Source organism: Acanthaster planci, linkage group LG09 (genome assembly GCF_054643075.1).
Source record: "Acanthaster planci isolate LZ-2023a linkage group LG09, COTS_SCS, whole genome shotgun sequence".
Taxonomy (NCBI): Eukaryota; Metazoa; Echinodermata; class Asteroidea; order Valvatida; family Acanthasteridae; genus Acanthaster; species Acanthaster planci.
The window spans coordinates 12,908,497-12,929,890 of record NC_141785.1 but is presented as its reverse complement, the minus strand read 5'-3'; the positions used below and the strand labels follow the sequence as shown (position 1 = coordinate 12,929,890).

The 21,394-nt window shown below is 41.1% G+C and overlaps 1 protein-coding gene across 4 annotated transcripts in view; it reads left to right on the top strand.

Moving 5' to 3' along the window:
* Positions 1-21,394, top strand: part of rmnd1 (required for meiotic nuclear division 1 homolog) — a 77,484-nt gene that overhangs the window by 53,148 nt on the left and 2,942 nt on the right. The window contains exons 1-7 of one of the 4 annotated variants that reach the window (XM_022249431.2): positions 14,758-14,965; positions 17,245-17,794; positions 18,291-18,408; positions 19,478-19,599; positions 20,598-20,698; positions 21,005-21,111; positions 21,266-21,330. In XM_022249431.2, the coding sequence (XP_022105123.2) occupies positions 17,261-17,794; positions 18,291-18,408; positions 19,478-19,599; positions 20,598-20,698; positions 21,005-21,111; positions 21,266-21,330 (1,047 nt within the window). In that variant the 5' untranslated portion in view covers positions 14,758-14,965; positions 17,245-17,260. Of the gene's footprint in view, positions 1-14,757; positions 14,966-16,501; positions 16,569-17,244; positions 17,795-18,290; positions 18,409-19,477; positions 19,600-20,597; positions 20,699-21,004; positions 21,112-21,265; positions 21,331-21,394 lie in introns of those variants that run through there. The other 3 variants (XM_022249432.2, XM_087140723.1, XM_087140722.1) reach the window with 3 other exon arrangements.

The window sequence follows — 21,394 nt, the reverse complement described above, 5'->3', positions numbered from 1 at the left end:
TCTTGAAAGAAGGACACCATATGCAGGGTCATTTATTTCCAGTAAAAATGTTAAAAATATACCCAGATAGATGCTTGTTTACAGAGTACCAAAGTGAACACAGTTCATGCAAATAATAATCCCCATTTGTGTGTGACCAACATGTGAACCAACGCGGGCGCCGTACTACAAATTTCAGGTTCAAATGTGGTCACACTTTGGTACTCAATAGTAACCCATTCAAAGAAACAAGAATGTATCTACCACTTGACTAATGCCAAGGTCCCTGCTAGTCTCCCAAGCATAGGCCTGCCACATTCACAGGTGATCTACCAGGTTCAGTCTTGGAGTCTTGCATGCCCCAGAATGTTGCAGAACTTGTCGGTGTGGAACACTGCCACCCAGGATGCACTGGAAATGACAAGAGCCCCCTGTGAAGGGAAGTGTAGTAGACAGGGACAACCTGATGGGTAGACCTTGAGTGCACGAGACTCTTCAGCTGATGAAAGAGTCAGGATCTGTGTCTCAACTTGATGTGCCGTGAATCAGTATTGTGCTGGAATGTTGCCCCGACATAATGAAGTTGTTAGCAGAGAAAACCTTAGTCACTGATGCAGGCCCACGGAACACGGGTACCGATGACAGGTAAGTTGATCCCAAGGCACAGGATGAACTGGTTGTGGAGATGCCCACCTACATGTATGTGGATCTCTGGCAAACAAAGAGACTGAGGGTGCCGCCAGACTGTGTAAGGGCCTTGACGTCTGGGAAGAAGATTCAACAATTCTGAAACTGATCCAAGGTGAGCCAGTTGCTGCTATGTTCCCAGCTAAAGTATCTTGGGAATTGCTGCAAATCTTGTGCCGTGTGATGAAGCAATGAAAATGTCATCCTTGTACCGAAAACAATCTGTTGCTCTCAAATCCACGAAAGCAGTGATGCCAAAAAAACACTCCTACATGATGATGTCCGCTGGAACCGCGAGGGTAGTAACGCTGAAGAAATGCCAGAGGCTGCCCAAAGAATTGGTTTGTCCAGTGAATGGGGGGACAGTAAGATTGGGGTGAATGGGAGGATCCAGTTCAAAGGGAAGGTTCCACATTCACAAAAGGAGTTGTCATCAAGTCTTCATCCCCTGGCAATGAAACAGGCCCCACCCACGGGGATGCCGGTGAATACCGAGACTGCATTAAAATTGCTCATGTTACTGTTGCGATACCGTGCCATGTTATTAACATGGATGATGTTAGTGATAAGTGATGTAAGTGATGTAAATGATACATGCAAGTTAGTGAGGAAAGAGACCCAGTCATGCAGTGTTAGTGTTAGAAGGATGATGTTAGGATGACGATGTTAGGATGATGACATGCAAGAGCCCATGCAATGAACCAGAACATCACACGATATCCCAACAGCACCATGAACAATCTCAATGCAGTCCACTGCTTAAGAAACATCTGGTATTCACCGTCATCCTCATGAGCGAAGTCTGCCCCATATCCAAGGAAGATTACAAGTAAGACAACTCCCTTCATGAACATAAAACCTTCCCTCGGGACTGGATTCACAAAACTCAATTTGCCTGTGCATGCCATTTTAAAGTCAGGCCTCCGCCCCAAGCCTGGCCAAAACCTGTCCATACCTTCATGATCATGTGTCTGTTGACACTCACTCGGCCCTGTTAGCGCAGCTTCGTCCACATTTCTCGACATTAACAACATAAAAAGTCGGTATTAAGAATACAATGTGAATAAAAATCAATAAAAATGATAAAAACCATAAAAACCAATAGCGCACCGCACTGGTGCGGCGTACAGTTAAAATGCGAACACTAACAATGTGCATGACTGATTAATTCAGAAATCCGCAGTCACATGATTCACGCTGGCACTTAAAATCCGCTCGTCCCCACTACTTATGGCAAAAGCTAGGTTGCTACTTGCCCTCCCGCCCATGCCACGTTAGCATGGCCCATTGCCCTGTAGTTAAGGCCCTTTGCCCTGCACTTGTCCCCAGGACTTCGATGTCCGTCGCATGTTGCTCAAATTGTTTTGTCCTACCCGCCGTATTGTCTAGAAATGGGTACGACGGCAGGGTCGCTTTTTCGCTCGTCACCTGGGAACTGGGCCGGGGGAAGGGCTGACGGCCTGCACAGATTTTAGTGGAGGTCATAATATACGTCTCATGTGTTCACCAAACGACGCGCAGAACATTTGCGGATAAATCTTATCCAGGCCTCGAGTGAGCGAGCTCAATGTGGTGTTTTAAAGTCAATATTTTGTCGTTTTCTTTGTCATTGCTGAAAATATTCTCACTACATTTTATTAGTTCATCCAAAATTGATCAGGATAACCAATGATTTGAAATGTATCGCCAAAAGACTCATAATCAATGATAATTTTTTGATCAGTGATAGTAGATAAATTACCGTGATTGCACCAAGGACATGTGTTTCTTATATAAGCCGACACTTTAGCCAAACCTATAGACGATCTTTCAATATCCCAAACTCGCTTCTGGAGGTCGTGTACAAAGTAGCCATTACACAGTTCAAAGCCATCAGCTTCCCACCGACCTTTTCGACCATACAATATGGTTTCTTGCTTTTAATTTATTTAATGGTGGTGAAATAAAGTTATGAATATCATAGTATCCCACTTGTTCATTAACTTACATCAGTAATTTTCTGCTTTGAAATGAGTGAGGTGTGCATGTAGTTCTTTCATGTTTTGATTATCTACATTGTAGATGGTGCTCTCATTGGAATAAGAAATTTAAAAACCGTTTCAAAACATCAAATGCACAGTTTCTCAAAATGGACAGTTTCAGGGAAAAGGCACATGACAAAATAAAAAGCGGTTCTTAACTTTTTTTGAGTAGTACACACAGAAAAATGACTAAATTTTGTGAGATAATTCAGTATTATGCAGATGCTTCAGTTCTGTAAAGAAATGTTAAATGATACAATGGTTTAATTGACATGCTCATTTTTGTTTAAACATCACAGGATATTATTTTTATTGATTTTGTTTGATAAATTAGTAGGAATCATCTGTCTTGGGAACAGTGTCACAACACGGTGTGAGCTTTAGGCTGATAAATTCAAGATTTCCCACTTGAATGTTCATCCAGTTTGACTGAATTTGTGAAGTTCGCTCCTTTGAAAAGACACTTTTTTTTCCACAACACCAATGGGCTGCTCTGACATTGCCTTATTGCGGCCAAGATTTGCAGAGGTACATGTACAGTACATTGCAATTGAACTGATTTGGTATAGGAAATTTTGTTAAAAGAATTCACTTTCATATTTACACTCACATTGACATTATACAATGAATGGAATTGTTTTCCCACTTGTGGGAAAATCCGTGAAAATCTTTTCCCGCTTTTTCCTTTTTTGTTGGAAAATCTAAGAAAACATATCCCACTTATTCCTACATGTACTTGTGTGGAAGCCTTTGAAAATCTTTTTCAACTTAAGGAAACATTTTTCATGTTTTGTGAAATGAAAGTGAATTCCTGCATGGGAAGAGAAAAAACGTGCACAGATTTTCCTATTCACAAGTTAATTTTCAATTGCAATGTAATGTACTGTATTACATGTACCGGTACCTTTTGGGTTTCAGATTTGATCTCAAAATGTACAATTTCCTAATTATACCTTTACATCAGGTTATATTTTCCTTGAGCATTTAGTAGTACCAGCGGTAATTTAACACCTAAAAAAAGTTTTAACAGATTTTAAAACTTAATAACTGTTTTGCTTTGTTGTGTTCCAAAGTGTTCCCCACTTTTGGCAGGCAAAAATTTAAAATCAATGTAAAAGTAAAAGTTGACTTGTCCTTGTTCGCTTCATCATGTACCAAAATGTATGTGCATTGGTTGTGCATTGTAATACATGTTTTCATTAGTTAGTGGGAATGCTCTTTCTCCTTGGAATAGCCTCACTTCAGGGTGTCAGCTTAGCTGGCGGAGTTAGAGTTTCCCATCAGAGTGGAAATAGTTGAGTCACTGAATTTGTTAAGTTTGATAAAAATGTACAATTGGAAATTGCTAACTTGCTGTTTAATTGAATTGCTCAATATTAAAAATACATGTTACCATCAGCAACTTGCCAAAGCAGTTTAGAAGTATGAACAGGTTTTTAACACTGTTCTGTCTCTTTTCAGCAGAGTTTAAAATTTTTTTATTACCAAAAGAAATACATGTACATGTAGGCACATACATGTATCTGACCCATTACAACAAAATGAGCGTAAAGTCACATTCAGCTCTCTTCTGTTTTGAGGGTTCAAAGCCATATTGAAGTGGAGTTCAGGTTTTGGATTTGTAATATTTGGAAAGAGTGAGCTGTTTCCTATTTAATTGCAAAGATTTTGTAGGATCATACAAGTACATGTATATTTAAAAATGTAATTTTTTTCAGCAATTTTGACGGTACCATTACTCGTGCCATATCAGAAATGTTGAAACAGTGTCAGGAATAAAGATGCAAAGCTGCCAAAATAATATCATGTTAATTTGTACTTTTACTCTAAGTGTTCCATATACCTACATGTACCATTGGAAAGCTAGCTTTTTGCTAAATCCAAATATACCAATATCTGAATTGTCAAAAATTCCAACTTTCAGCTCATTTTGTGGTGACAGGTCACATATTGGTCCAAAGAGTAACCAGAAAGTCACTGAATGATGTGTACATGTACATGTACTTTAATATAATAATGTGTTGCTTTACCTGTGCAAAAGAATTGTCTTTAGACCTCAGATGTATAGATTTTATTTTTTGCTGAATACTTAACAAGAATAACTTACACGCATCAGTTTAGTCAGTTATACAAAGGTGCTGTCGGTATTATTTCAGGATGTACATGCATTTATGACATATCAGGGTATTTATTCATGGCAGTCCATGGGAGGGTGCTCATTCTCAAGGAGAGCAAATGGAAAAATCTGGATCTAGAGTTATCTTACATCCCTTTATGATCTTGTTGATTTCTCAGTTTTTAAAAATTATTTTGAGGCTGATTTCCTGAGAGTTGTTTGAGAAAATACCGTGTAGTGCAGATGTTTGCTCGGAGTAACAAGCTTTTTGATGACGCAGTGATGTGTGGAATTCTCATTTTGATTTTGTTCTAACTCTTAAAAGTTCGATGTAAAAACTGATCACACAAATGGAATGGAAGTACAGTTTAGGTATCTTGATCCTTGTCTGACAAGTACAGGTATTGTACATATTTTTAGGTTTCTGTATAATTACTATTATGCATGTGAACATGCTAGGACAGGCCATTTCTTTGCGTTGCAACCATTGGACATTGCAGTTCTTTAATACACAAATGACAGGTCTGCTTTTAGACAGAAAATTGTGAATGACCAAATGTCTCTCTCTCTGGCCTCCTCTGTAAGAGGTCTCCAATATGTTTCATAAATTGTCTCTTTAAAGCATTCTCTTCTAACCTCTGAAGCTCATACTAACCTCATCGGAGGTCATCAAAGTCTCCTTTCAATTTATGCAGTGTACAGTTACATGTAAATGTATGTACAGGATTCAGCCTAGCATTCAGACTCTTCCTGGATAACATTACATGTACATGTTTATACATGCAGCTTCCCTCTCCAAGCTCTCTCCTTCAACAAGCTAAGATAAAAAAAGGCTGAACTCTTAGTGTTGCTGTTTGCTTCTTGATGAAGAAACTCAGTCTCTTACAGTTTTCTTTCGTTTTTATCTTCTCACTTCTTAAGTCATTGTTACTATTATTACTTATTTGGCCATTCTTGAACATCAGTCAAAGACACAAACATTCAAAACAACAAATAACTATTACTTCAATACAAAATATGCACAATCACAATTAAAAAGGGCAACTACGTGCATAAACCTATGATAAAAATGATAGAAAATGTAAATATTAGGGCCATTTACAATTATATAACAAGAAAAGAACAATCAGGATTGGCCACGATTAACAAAAATGAGACGAGTAACCCTAAGGTCTATTTATCCAAACATATACATGTGCAAACATGTAGAACATGCATAAATATAAATTATGTAAAAATGTTGATATGCAATTGGATTACATGGTAAGTATATCCTCCCCAATTCCGCCAGAGTATCGCCAGCAAAGAGCAGGCATTTGGAGTTGGTCAAATTGACGGAAACATCACTGATGAAAAATAAGGTTAAATACAAGTGGACCTAAAACACTCCCTTGAGGCACTCCTAAGGTGTCTGGGGACCATGAGGAGGCAGTACCACAATACATTACAGTACCTGTTGCTCTCATCCAACAAGGAAGGATTTCAGCCAAGCCCGCAACTGACCATGCATGTTGATGTTGGTAGCCGATTTGTTCAAGAGAACGGTGTGAGGCATGGTGTCAAATGCTTTGCTAAAATCAAGAAAAGCAATGTTGATCCAGGGTGGGCGGGGATTGTCAAGAATGGATGCCAAGTCTTGTATGGCATTAGTCAACTGGGTAACACAGGATCTGTGTATTTAAATCCATGTTGTGTTTCGTTATCGAAGTAACATGAGGAACCGTGATTGTTGATATGCTCTGCTACTGCCCTTTTCATAACTTTGCACACAACAAATGTTAATGTGACTGGTCGATGGATTTTAACATCTATGCGAATGTCAGATTTGTAAACCGGAATGTTGGACAGTTTCCATGGAGAAGGTAGGGGGTGCTGAGGTTGTAAATAAAATTGAAATCCAATGTCATTCAGCACGTCATTAAAGCTTTCTCACCAGGCAATGTTCAAATAGAGATTACATGTATGTTCTTAGAATTACATGTACAAGTGCTCATTTCTGAAAATGCACTGTTTTGGCAACCGAACTACTGTCAGAACTTTTAAATGAAAGTGACATTTTAATGAACATGTAAATTAACTATCACTTGGGTTGCAAGCTTGAGGTCAGATTACATTTCTGCTGTATTCCACAGCAGAAATACTCTTCCGTATGCAGTCTTAAATCTTCTAGGGTCAGTGATTGTACAAAGTCATTGCCTTACCACTACTGACATAACAGTGGCGAGATATGACAAAACAATTGTTGCCGCTATGGTGTGGGACATGATGTTTTGAACACCCTTGGGCATGCAAAGCACCTTCGTCTTCACCTTGGGCACTATGTGTCCCTCGGGTATTCTAAACGTCATATCCCACACCACAGCAGTCAACAATTGTTAAATGTAACACTGGTAGAATTACTCTATAAATGTACAGTTCAAGTGAAAGCCAAGTTGAGAAAAATTGCACAGTAACTGTTACTTTATATTTAGAAGACCATGGATGAGGCTCTCTCATTTGCAGATCAATCAGACCTTATCAGAAGGAATAAATGCCACCTATTAGCATGTTACACCCAAATATTGTTCATTCTATATGACATGTGCGCAGTATTATTCATTTGTAAAAAATCATTCCAAATACCACAACTTAAAATAAAATATGTCCTTCTGTTACTGTCCTTCCGTTACCAAAACAGTAATGGAAGGACAGAGTTTGATACTTGTAATTATTAAACAATTAAGACAAATGTGTCAGTGACAGTGCCATATTGTAGGCCTTCCTGAACCTGCTTTAAAACCATTTCAGTAACACTGCAACTTTTAAAGAGAAATTAAAATACGTACTTTTTTGTTAATAGAAGACATTTTTAAAGTCCACAATATTAAAAGTCACAGAAGCAAAACATCTGATACAAAACACGGAAAACATGTTTTTATCAGATTAATATGACCTGGTTTTTTTTCAAATAACTTGAATATATAATGATCAAAATCTTCTGCATTGCAATTCAATTTTTCATCACCAGAACGGATCAAAATTTAAATTTTGAGCCTAAATGTTAAAATATAGACTTTTTACTTTTAGTCATTTGTATTCAATTTTTGGATGATGTCTACTTTGTTGTGGAATTGGTTTTAATAAGCAAGATAGAGGTATCTCACAATTGTCTGTATGTCTTTTAAGAGATTAAATTATTGATTTTATTTACATGTGAAGACATCATCATGATGTCAAACTTGTACATGTAAGTACATGTACATGTACATGACAACTTGGAACAAGGGATCTTGTCCATGCTAACTTTCAAGATGCAAACATTGTGCCATGTTAACACAACCGCTAAGAATTATTGTAGGGGAAAAAAAGAGGGGTAGAGAAAGGTGGACTCACACACTTTGAAACACATGATTGGCTCAAGCCCATTCAACAAACAAATCAAGGTACTTAATCTGAAATTACTCAATGATCTTGCTTTAATGAGCATATTCAAAGTTCTCAGGTTTGTTGGTTTGCTTTCTCTTATTTGAATATCTTTGAGAATCTTTGTCAGGTAAAATGTTATCAGGAAGTTTCAATTTACATGCTGTAGATCTACTTGTACATCCACATTTTTTAATAAGACGTGAAAAAGCTGTAACTCACCAATACCAACACTTGTATACATGAACCTTTACGGTGTGTCCTCTGTATGGAAAGTGACTGGAAGGGTGAAAGTTTTGGTCAGCATCGATGTACTTTGCAGATAAGCAATGACTGGCTTTCCACTGAAGTTCAATTGAATATGGCACAATTTGTTGAAAGGAAACACTAGAATGCTCCAGACTTTAACCTGATTAGTGCAATGACTTCAAAATCATATCTTGTTCAAATCTGATCAGACTGAGACTTACTAAGGGCACAGTTTCATCTAACAGGTATACGTGTAACTTCAAAATGTGCAAAATGGCCATCTGAAAAATCCAACTTATGAAAAAAATGGAAAAGTTTGTTGGTGGACGAAAGCTGGCTAACAAGGCTGAGTGCTCACTTGCAGGAAAAAAGTGATTCAGTGAGATTTGGGGCATTTGGCAAGAACGTGGCAAGAGCAGGCATATACAACAGCAAAATTTGGCATCTATGGCAAGAACATGGTCATATGGCTTGAACAGACAGTGGCAAGATATTGATGATGAACATTTACATGAAGCAAGAACAGGCATGAAATGGCAAGATTGGGTACTCTGCAAGAGGCATAAATGAAAGTGTATCTAGCAAGGATGGCGGCAAGAAATTTAAGGGGCATGGGCAAGATGGGGCATTAGCAAGAAGGGGCATTGGCAAGAAGGGGCATTAGAAAAAAGGGGGGAAGGGCAAGGCAAGAATGGCCATTGGAAAGAAGGGGCATTGGCAAAAAGGGGGGAAGGGCAGGGCAAGAATGGGCATTGGCAAAAAGGGGGGAAGGGCAGGGCAAGAATGGGCATTGGCAAGAAAGGGCAAGGGCAGGGCAAGAAGGGGCATGGGCAAGAAAGGGCAAGGGCAGGGCAAGAAAGGCAAGGGCAAGAAAAGGCAGACAGCGCATAGGCAAGCAACGGCATATTGGCAAGATCAATTTGGCATTAACAGGCAAGAATATAGGCTTTGGGCAAGAAATGGCATAAAATATGGCAAGATCCATTTGGTGACGTACAAATGGCAAGAATTGGCTTCAAAACAGGAATTTTGGGCTCACAGGCAAAAGTGGGAACTGTTCTTGGTAGAAGGACACCATATGCTGGGTCATTTATTTCCAGTAAAAATGTTAAAATAAACCCAGATAGATGCTTGTTTACAGAGTACCAAAGTGAACACAATTCATGCAAATAATAATCCCCATTTGTGTGTGACCAACATGTGAACCAACGCGCGCGCCGTACTACAAATTTCAGGTTCAAATGTGGTCACACTTTGGTACTCAATAGTAACCCATTCAAAGAAACAAGAATGTATCTACCACTTGACTAATGCCAAGGTCCCTCCTAGTCTCCCAAGCATAGGCCTGCCACATTCACAGGTGATCTACCAGGTTCAGTCTTGGAGTCTTGCATGCCCCAGAATGTTGCAGAACTTGTCGGTGTGGAACACTGCCACCCAGGATGCACTGGAAATGACAAGAGCCCCCTGTGAAGGGAAGTGTAGTAGACAAGGACAACCTGATGGGTAGACCTTGAGTGTACGAGTCTCTTCAGCTGATGAAAGAGTCAGGATCTGTGTCTCAACTTGATGTGCCGTGAATCAGTTGTGCTGGAATGTTGCCCCGACATAATGAAGTTGTTAGCAGAGAAAACCTTAGTCACTGATGCAAGCCCACGGAACACGGGTACCGATGACAGGTAAGTTGATCCCAAGGCACAGGATGAACTGGTTGTGGAGATGCCCACCTACATGTCTGTGGATCTCTGGAAAACAAAGAGACTGAGGGTGCTGCCAGACTGTGTAAGGGCCTTGACGTCTGGGAAGAAGATTCAACAATTCTGAAACTGATCCAAGGTGAGCCAGTTGCTGCTATGTTCCCAGCTAAAGTATCTTGGGAATTGCTGCAAATCTTGTGCCGTGTGATGAAGCAATGAAAATGTCATCCTTGTACCGAAAACAATCTGTTGCTCTCAAATCAACGAAAGCAGTGATGCCAAAAAAACACTCCTACATGATGATGTCCGCTGGAACCGCGAGGGTAGTAACGCTGAGGAAATGCCAGAGGTCGCCCAAAGAATTGGTTTGTCCAGTGAATGGGGGACAGTAAGATTGGGGTGAATGGGAGGATCCAGTTCAAAGGGAAGGTTCCATATTCACAAAAGGAGTTGTCATCAAGTCTACATCCCCTGGCAATGAAACAGGCCCCACCCACGGGGATGCCGGTGAATACCAAGACTGCATTAAAATTACTCATGTTACTGTTGCGATACCGTGCCATGTTATTAATATGGATGATGTTAGTGATAAGTGATGTAAGTGATGTAAATGATACATGCAAGTTAGTGAGGAAAGAGACCCAGTCATGCAGTGTTAGTGTTAGAAGGATGATGTTAGGATGACGATGTTAGGATGATGACATGCAAGAGCCCATGCAATGAACCAGAACATCACACGATGTCCCAACAGCACCATGAACAATCTCAATGCAGTCCACTGCTTAAGAAACAGCTGGTATTCACCGTCATCCCCATGAGCGAAGTTTGCCCCATATCCAAGGAAGATTACAAGAAGACAACTCCCTTCATGAACATAAAACCTTCCCTCGGGACTGGATTCACAAAACTCCCACCCACCTGCCTCCTACTGTCCCCCTTCCAGTGGACAGATCGATTAATTGGGCGGCCTCTGGAATTTCTGCAGTTTTAGCGAATATCATCATGTAGGAGGTCACCGCCTTTGTAGATCTGAGACCAAGAGATTGTCCTCGGTACAAGGGCTCATTGCTTCATCACACGGCATAGAATCTACAGTAGTTCCCAGGAGATTTCAACCAGGTCCACAGCAGCATCTGGCGCACCAAGGGTCAGAAACAGAACGTGAATCTCGTCCCCAGATGTCAAGGTCCTGTAACTGTCCAGTGACACCTTCAGCCCCTGAGTTTAACAGAGACTGCCAACACACACAAATGGGTATCTCGACAACTCAATCCTTCCCGCACCTTGAAATCGCGTCACCTGCTATCAGCAACCGTGTCCAGCAAGCCTGCATCAGGCAAGGTCTTCGCCAGTAACACACTCCAATATGCCAAGACAGCATTACAGCACAACTGATTCAGGACACATCAAGTCAAGACACTAGATCCATCGTCTTTCATCAACCAAAGAGCCCCCTACACCCAAGGTCGAACCCACCAGGCTTACCTCACCCACTACACGCCCCAACACAGGGTAGCTCTCATCATTCCCAGCACATCCTGGATGACAGTGGCCCACATCAACAGATCTGTAACAGCCTAGGGCAATTCAGACCCCAAAACCTAGCCCAGCAGACCTCCTATAAATGTGACATGACCTACACAAAGGAGACCGACAGAAACGTCAACATCAGACAAACAAACACAGAGTCCATGGCAGATTGAATGGGCTACCTAATATAAACAAGCATCAAATATTACCCCCGTCCCTCCCTCCTTCTACCAAGAACCGGGTAGGCCTGTCATACCTTGACGTTAGTTCCCATCAATTTGCCTGTGCATGCCATTTTTACGTCAGGCCTCCGCCCAAAGCCTGGCCAAACCTGTCCATACCTTCATTGACACTCACTCGGCCCTGTTAGCGCAGCTTCGTCCACGTTTCTCGACGTTAACAACATAAAAAGTCGGTATTAAGAATACAATGTAAATAAAAAAATCGATAAAAATGATAAAAACCATAAAAACTAATAGCGCACCGCACCGGTGCGGCCTACAGTTAAAATGCGAACACTAACAACATGCATGACTGATTAATTCAGAAATCCGCAGTCACATGATTCACGCTGGCGCTTAAAATTCGCTCGTCCCCACTACTTATGGCAAAAGCTGCTACTTCCCCTCCCGCCCACGCCACGTTAGCATGGCTCATTGCCCTGCACTTGTCCCCAGGACTTCGATGTCTATCGCATGTTGCTCAAATTGTTTTGTCCTACCCGCCGTATTGTCTAGAAATGGGTACGATGGCAGGGTCGCTTTTTCGCTCGTCGCCTGCGAACTGGGCCGGGGGCCGGGGCCGGGGAAGGGCTGATGGCCTGCACAGATTTTAGTGGAGGTTATAATATACATGTACGTCACACGCGGTCACCAAACGACGCGCAGAACATTTGCGGATAAATCTTATCCTGGCCGCGAGCGAGCGAGCTCAATGTGGCGTTATAAAGTCAAAATTTTGTCGTTTTCTTTCTCATTGCTGAAAATATTCTCACTACATTTTATTAGTTCATCCAATTTGATCAGGATAACCAATGAAATGTATCGCCAAAAGACTCGTAATCAATGATAATTTTTGATCAATGATAGAAGATAAATTACCGTGATTGTACCAAGGACATGTGTTTCTCAAATAAGCCGACACTTCAGCCTAATTTATAGACGATCTTTAAATATCCCAAACTCGCTTCTGGAGGTCGTGTTCGAAGTAGCCATTACACGGTGCAAAGCCATCAGCTTCCCACCGACCTTTTCGGGTGATTTTTTCGTCGCCTGGACCCCAGGCCTAACCACGTGGCATGGGAAGGATAGATCCACTGTCTGCGGAAGAGGGGGGGGTAGGCCCCCTAACACTCCTTCGGCTGGGGATTCGATCCCCCCCCCCGCCCAAGCTTTTGAGCAGGGCCTATAATGGGATCATGGGGCTACGGATATATCAGCTTACAGAGATCATTGAATCCACTCAACGGCCATTTTACCGAGCCGAATACAAAGCTTGCCCGGCAATGCTCGCCTTTGTCCCCCCTGGCGTCAACAGAAGCGAGCCAACCCCGCCTATGTTTTCGGCTCAGTAAAATGGCCGCTGGATGGCTCCAATTTCACACAAAGTCGTTGCAAGTCCATTTTTTTGTATCTTCGTCCGTGGGTGGGGCTTCATAGAACCGCCTATTGATGGCTGATGCCTGAGGGTCTAACAACTCCCCCACCCCGTACTTTGAAACATGCCCAAAATTACGAAGCTACATACAGGGGGATCATTGTGTAAAGCTGCCAGATTGAGGCTCTGCATGCCTATGACGGCAGCTTGCAAAAGAGCGCATGTCGCGGATAGGTAGCAGGTCTTGTTTCTGTTGTTCTTTTTCGTGCATTCTTTCTAACTTTCTGTTTTCATTAAGAGTGAGTTGTTGAAGAAAAGATTTTTTATCAAATACAGCAAGAGGATATCAAGTCCAACTATCAGCATTGTCTTTAGGAAGTGAATAACATTACGTCGGCCACAACAATGTTTTAGCTTATCCTGCTCTTTTTCTGATCTAATTCTTCTAATGCCCTGATCTTCTGCATGTATTTTGCAAGCGCAGGGGACGGAAATCAAAGAAAACAGCCTGCGGTACCCTCGGGCTATGGATGGAAGGAGCAACGTTTAGACAAAAAAATGCAACAAGGAAAGGATTAAGACAGAAGGATGGGCATGCGACGGGCAACGACCAACGCAGCGGAACGGTTTAAAGTACGGGCTAGCCCCGGCCATTAGACTGAAAAAATACAATTATGAAGTTGCAATGTACTTCCAATGGCTGGTAGGCCTATAAAGGGGGGGGGGAAATAACGAACTTTCAAAAGTGGGGGCCATCGCCCCCCCCCCGACCTGCGGTTCTGCCACCGGTGACAACGGCACAACGCGACGCGCACGACGCGATGCGTCGTGTGTGTACCGTACGTATGTACATGTACATGTATGTGTGTCGTAAATAGTACACCACAATTCACAATAATAAGACCTGTAGGCTTCCTCTTGGGGAGAGATATACCATGGATATACAGCGTACAATGTATTTCAATAAACACGTAATGCCTAGTATGACGTCACTTCAGTTTAAACCACGCCTACTACACATGTACTGCAGTGCACATGCATGATCGCCGTTTGTTTAGCCGGTACATACATATGGACACTATCTGGGTGCATGTGTAGCCACGGGGGGCCGTACCCCCCCCCTTCCCGGTGCACCCTGCCCACCCCCCCCCCCAAAAAAAAGACGGATGAATTAATATTGATAGAACAAGGGTAACAAAAAATTGCCCTGAAAACCACACCACTGAAATTGGTGCCCCCCATAACATGCTGGTGCCCCCAAGATGCTGGTGCTCCCTTCGTGCCCCCGCTCCCCAGTAAAATCTTAGCTACGTCAATGTACAGAAGCCTACATGTACACGTGCAGTAAATGTGTGCATGTACATGTACATGTACAGTACATGTACTTACGTACTGTACATGAATATTACATAAAACGCCTACACCACAACTTCCAATAATCCTGTCTCTTCCTTGCCGATGAGGGAGCACTTCAACTCGTGGCTGGTTAATGCGTACGTACGTGTAGGCGCGGCCCAATCTACCGCTCGTACGTCCTGGAACCTGTGGAAGTCCTAGGTACTACTACTAGTAACAGTTTTGGTCTTTTTCTCTGCGTTTGTTCCATCTGCATCACAGCAAGCCATAATTCCTCGATGAAGGTGCTTAGCACCTTCGCTCCGAAACTTTAGCTAGGAACAATTCGTCCGGTGAGCACGTCTTCCATATGCATTTTGGAAAGAGTAGGCCTAGGGCCCGGCGACATGTGTTGAAGGACGTGGGCCGGGCCTACGCCACAGCATGGGAAACCATGTTTCTTTCTCTCCACAATTGAACTTTTCTGAACATGTTTTGTTTTCTGATGATTATTAAGTCACTTTAGGGAAGAATTACTGGCGTCTGTACTATGGATAGTATGGTATATAAAACTCTTCCCTAAACTGCTCAATGTTTTCACTTCCTTGATGCTCTAAATAACACAGTGCTACACAAACAGGATTGATATACACATGTAATAAACCAGACAGACAGCTCCTATTCAAAACAATGGTAGGATACTGTAGCCGAGACTGTCACAGCACCCGACTAAATCCAAAAGCATGGGCAGGTGGCCTGAGGTGTTTTTCAATGCATTGTCCTCCTGTTTCCATACAAATGGTGCTCTGGAAGTGCCATCCATCTTGTCGACATCCTGAAATGTTTTTCTTGGGATGACGACGTAATAAAGGCAAGATGTTGATATCTTCGGATTATTTATCATAGGTTAACAATATCATAAAAGTTGGATGGTGCCATCCTCGGATAATTTATCATAGGATGAAGACATCCTGAAAGTTGAATAACGACATCCTTAGACTTATCATGGGAATGATGACATCGTAAAAGTTGGATGATGACATCCTCAGATAATGACGATTTTTATTATCTCAGGATGTCGTCATCCAGAGACATCCAGCAAGTGTGATGTCTACCCTTTTACAATGCCGTCATCCCATGCTAAACTATATCGGCATGTTGTCATCCAGTTGTTATGATGTCGTCTTCCCATGATAAATTATCGCAGGATGTTGCCATCCAACTTTTACAATGTCGTCATCTTGAGATAAATTAGCTGCAGGTTGTGAGCATCTTGCCTGTATCATGTCGTTATCTCTTGAAACAATATGTCAGGATATCTATATGTCAGATGGCACTTCCAGAGCTACAGAGCTCTAGAAGTGCCATCCGACTTGTTGAGATGTTGACATATTTTTTCTCGAAATGAGGACATCATAAAGGCAAGATGTCGACATCCTGAGATAATTTATCGTGGGATGATGGCATCCTGTGTTAATTTATCATGGGATCATAAAAGTTGGATGCCGACGTCCTGAGATACTTTATCACAGGATGACATCGTAAAAGTGAAATATTGACATTATTTGTCAACAGGTGCATTGACAAACCATATTGAAATCGTACAGCACAGGTAGCCTTATGTTTCTCAAAACGTTGTCCTATTGCCATACATGATATTAATTAGATTGATAAACGTCACGATGTCTCGCCACCTGTTATGTCATCATGTCATTATCCAACTTTCAGGATATCATTATCCTAAATTATCTCGGGATGTCGTTATACAACTTTTAGGATATCATCCTCCTGTGATAAATTATCTCAGGCCTTTGATATCTTGACTTTGTTTGTCATCCCAAGAAAAACATATGTCATATCTCAACAAGTCGGATGGCACTTCCAGAGCTCAGTTATCAAACTTTAATGATGTTGTCATCCCATGATAAATTTTCTCAGGATTTCAACACCTTGCCTGTAAGTATATTTTGTCATCCCGAGAAAAAATATGTCATGATCTCAACAAATCAGATGGCAATTCCAGAGCTCTGTAGGTGAGTAAAATAGTTAGAATAACTATTCAAATAGAATATCGCAATATATTGGGTGCACATGTATAATGAAATTTTACTTATGACATTTTGTTACACCCGTGTATGACCGAAAGGGCATACATGTGCAGGTATTACATTAAAATATGACGTGATACGCAGTCCTGTAAAAATAATGGAAATACACCAGTCAGGAATACAGGAAAGCTTGTGACTTTAATGAAGATGGTGTTTGCTTGAACATTGCATGAGAAACAATGAAGGCAACTTCCTGTCCCTGCTGATGTGGCACTTTTGGTCAAGTCCATTATGTTACAGGGGAGAACAATTCTGGGTCGATGCATTATATGAAGGGGGAAAAAGTTAACCAACAATTAAAAAAAGGGGGGGGGGCAATTTCCATGACCTCTACACTTTGAGGTAAAAATATTTCCGCAGCAAGGCACTAGAGGCAAAAATTCAAAGTGCCCAATATCACTAGATTAGAAGATGAAGCAATGATGTGTGAAGTCTTATAAGGTTCGTGGAGGCCCTATTTCCTTCCATTGTGTGACAGCTTATTTTTTTTTTTTATTCTAACATGTACTTCATTTATATTTCAGCTTAATTCAGCAAACAATGCCTCCACTGATCTTCCGGCATCATCAACTTATTGTGGCTGGCAGTAAGTTTCTAGGTTGTGACTGGGGCTGCATTTTACATGGAAGAGCCAAAACCAATATTCATGAGTTCATCCGAAAAAATACAGAGGTGAAAACTTGGATAGTGTTGGCATCCAGCACCAGATTAATTCAGGGCAGACTGTGTAGAGCTCATGGCTTGCTCCACCAAAGGAGGAACCGAACTCTTTCAGTAACAGTTCCGCAGGCTCAAAACAGCAGGTGCCCCTCAACTTCAGTCACCCATGCAAGGTCTTTGCTTGGTGCCACAGCAAACCCTGGATGGGGATACCTGGAAAGGACGCTTGTTTGGAGAGCTGTTAGAATGAGTCACACCAAAGGCTGTAATAGTGATGCACCTGTTGTCTTTGTGACCAAGACTCCAGCAGGTGGCAAGAAAAGTCACAAGAAGCAAGCCGCTGAGCCAAAGTCCCCGGTGATTGCAAGGCCTCGGACCAAAAAGCCAACAAGGTTGGGAGTTCAAGATAGAAAGGTTTGTTGAATTGAATTGGTAACAGGAGTGTTCATTTCTGCTTGACTGAATGAGGACTTTGTCATTAAGGTATTGCATTATTTTGTACATTTTTATTTTGAACAATGAAGAAAAGTTTCGCAGAGCTCGTCACATACGTGTTTACAGAGCCTCAGCAGCTGGAAGATGTACTTGATGATGACAATTACAAAAGTGGCCTGCACAAGCTTGTTCTGATTCCCTATGCAAAATTCTGTTTGTTATATCTTGGCCTGTATGTATCAGTTGAGAACGTTTGTTAGTCCTTATGGTGGAGATTTTCCCTTCAAAAGAAATAAAAGCAACTCTTTCAGTGCTCCTGATAACCTTGAAAATAATATTTGTGTACATAAATGCAAAGTTTGAGATAGAAAAAACAGATACAAATTGTATCATCTGTAACAAATTATTTTAATTTCAAGGAGCTGAGTTTCATTGCCAAATGCAGGTATTTCTTCATTGTTTGTTTTTTTTCTAGGATTTCCAGGGCTCCTGGCTGTGCACTGCCTTCTCAACTGCTGAGGAATATCACTTAGAGCATCTCGGTCTGGACCTACAGTCCCAGGGATCCTTCCTGCCGAGAGCAATGCCTCAAGGTCAGGCCAAGACTCAAAATGATCGATAGGAGGTACCCTATCTGACATGTCTGAGAGCATTGATTCATCATGTAGACAATGTTCTAAGATTAATTTGGGTACCTGTCAAGAAGTGGTCCCAAGTTGACAAAATAAGTCGCCTATCCATGGATGAGTTTTTATTGTATGTCGTGGTCTGTATACATTAAGGGTAGAGAGTGTCCATTTACGTATAAATGTACATTAGTGAAACCACTGCTGTACAGAGAGAAATAAAATGAAAAGGCACCAAGTCAAGTTTGTACATGCTGTACACTACAGCGTGCATCAAGTCACGCCTGGGTTCATTTTGCTTTGGCCGTATGTTTAAACATCTTTAAGTCGCAACATTATTCTGTCAGCTATTTACAGGACAGACAGGCTTCGGATTTTGTGCTTATGGAATGAATTAAAAATGACAACCAATTATGTGAAAATACAGCTGAAAGAAAGGACAAGCAATGTTTGTCCTTTTACTTTTGAGTATTTTGTACCTGGGACTGGACTGGACCAAGGGAAGCTTGAAACCTTTTTGTTTGAAACTTACATTTTGGACTGAAATAAGTTTATTGCACCGGAATTGCGGCATGCATAGACTGCTAGTGCATCTAATGAATGCACACGCCAAACATTTCAGCTCCCCATACTATACACCCTGCGACCACAAACCAGTCTACTCGGATACATAGTACCTGTATGTGCGTGCATGTACCTACATGTAAGTGTAAGCTACCTTGCAGTTTAACTTGGGCTTATGCTGTGTACATGGTAAGACTAACGGGCACAAATCATAGTTGCCATCAACGATAAGAATTAGACATTTGGTCGCATATCGGCATTTTTAGGTGCATTCAACTATTTTGATGCAGTGCATCCTTGGCGGTCAGCCACACTGATTTGCCATTCAGCTTCATGATCCTCTAAGATCCTCCCAAACTGTCCAGGGAATTTTGGAGGATTGAGGAAGGTTAGGGTCAACACTCCAGAATTGTTCAAGAGTTGGAGGATTTGGGGACTGTTACGTCAAGGTTAATGTATTCTCTTTACTCAGATGCGCAGGATGTTCTGTTGATGGAGGTTATTTCCTCGGATGTAGAAAGCAAGACTGAACCATCAGAAATTTTTTTCTTCCGTGAAGGGTCTGTTGTCTTCTGGAATGTGGCTGATGCAACAGTGGGTATCACTGTAAAGTCAAAGCTCGTTAATAAGAGCACTGTTGATACAAGATTCTGCTTATAACGAGGACATTTTAAGGTCCCAATCCTTTGTTTTTCATTGTTTTCATTCCTGATAATGCAAGGTTCCTGTTATAACAAGGGAAGAAGTCTGACAGACCTCTTATTAATGAGGTTTGACTGTAGTCATGTAACAGAAATTACCTGTTCCAAGAAAACCCATCAAGCCTGTGTTCACTTGGTGGGGAGATTGAAAAGTCATGGGGTCTTGCTGTTTTGTAACTGCCAGTGTCCTTGTTTCAAATTCAACTTGATGTTTGTTTATTTTCCAACTATTTTCCGTCAGCCCTTTAAGGCTTTCGCTTCATATTTTCCATCAGCCCTTTAAGGCTTTCCCTTCATGTGGAAAAGATGCTTTGCATTCTAGCTAATGCAAATTTATGCAAACTTTGACATCATGAAAACATTTGCAGCCAAATTCTTTAAGTTCTAGATATATTCATGTGTCTGAAATGTAACTTTGCAATGTGAATACACGCTGTGATATCAAGAAATTTCACCCCCAAGCTGGCACAGTGGCACTTTCCTTGCCGTCAACTCCTGCAACAGAAAGTTGAAATCCTGTCTAGGTCAGCATGGGAATAAGGTTTTCAATTCCCACCTGATTCCATGGCTCTTACCTTGAATGTTAACCCCTGGTCTTTCCTCCCACCTGAAATACAATTTAGTGATTTTTTGTTTAATGTCACTTGTAATCATCCTGTAATTGTTGCTTCCACTATCAAATGAACACAAAATCGAACAAAATAGAAATTAGATAAATTTGCATGCATTTTTGCATAAATGTCTTGAGTATGAAACGGCCATATGACGTATTCAGTAACCCCCATGAACAGAATCTTTGCTACATTGTAATGCCATTATTCAGTTTGGTTTCTGAACTGGTTACCCTTTTTTAAGCTTTTAGTTTGACTCTTTAACTTTGCCTTTTTGTAGCTGAAGAAGGTGCTACGGATTGTCAGCAAGCATGAGTTTCAGCCCTATGAGGTTGCCATGGTTGCGTGGGAGAATGAGCACATCAACTATTCCTATGGCAGGTCTGCACATGTCTTTGCATGTTCTCTCAAGAATTCTTTAAAGTTGTGGTATTGTTGGTTCAGTTTGGAGTTTCAGAACTTGAAATAATATTACTTAGGTTTTTTAAAGAGGCTAGGCTTTACGTTAAACTTGGCCATAATTGTTTCCTCTTGCCGTAAGAAGAAAGCTTGTACATTTATATCGCAAGAAAAAACCACAGATTACATGTTAGACATTGAAATATTTCTGCTTCCCTTCAATCAATTTTCGTGTTGTTTATTATCTTTGTACTTTTAGTTCGGTTTTTTTTTTTCAAATTGTTTCAGTCAGGATACCAAACTGACTGATGATACTATTATTCTGGATGAGCGTGCTGATACAGAAACAACGATGCTTGAAAAATTTGCCTTTTCAAATGCGATGGCACTATCAGGTGAGACTTACATCTTTTGGAGGTAATAAGAAATTGGACCTTTTTTGAAATCTCTCATAAGTCTGTTTATTTCTAAACAAAATAGATGCAAAAGGAATGACCACTTCAGTCCAGTTTGAGATGTTTCTGTATGCGTTTTTTGTTTTGATTCCAGTTAAGCTTGGTGTTTGGGAATCTTCTGTTGATAAGTTCACATCATCTCTTGAAAGCATTCCTGAGGTAGGAAGCTGTCAAATTTGTTTACCTTTTTTAGAACCATTCACCTTACATATTAGAATGTCAC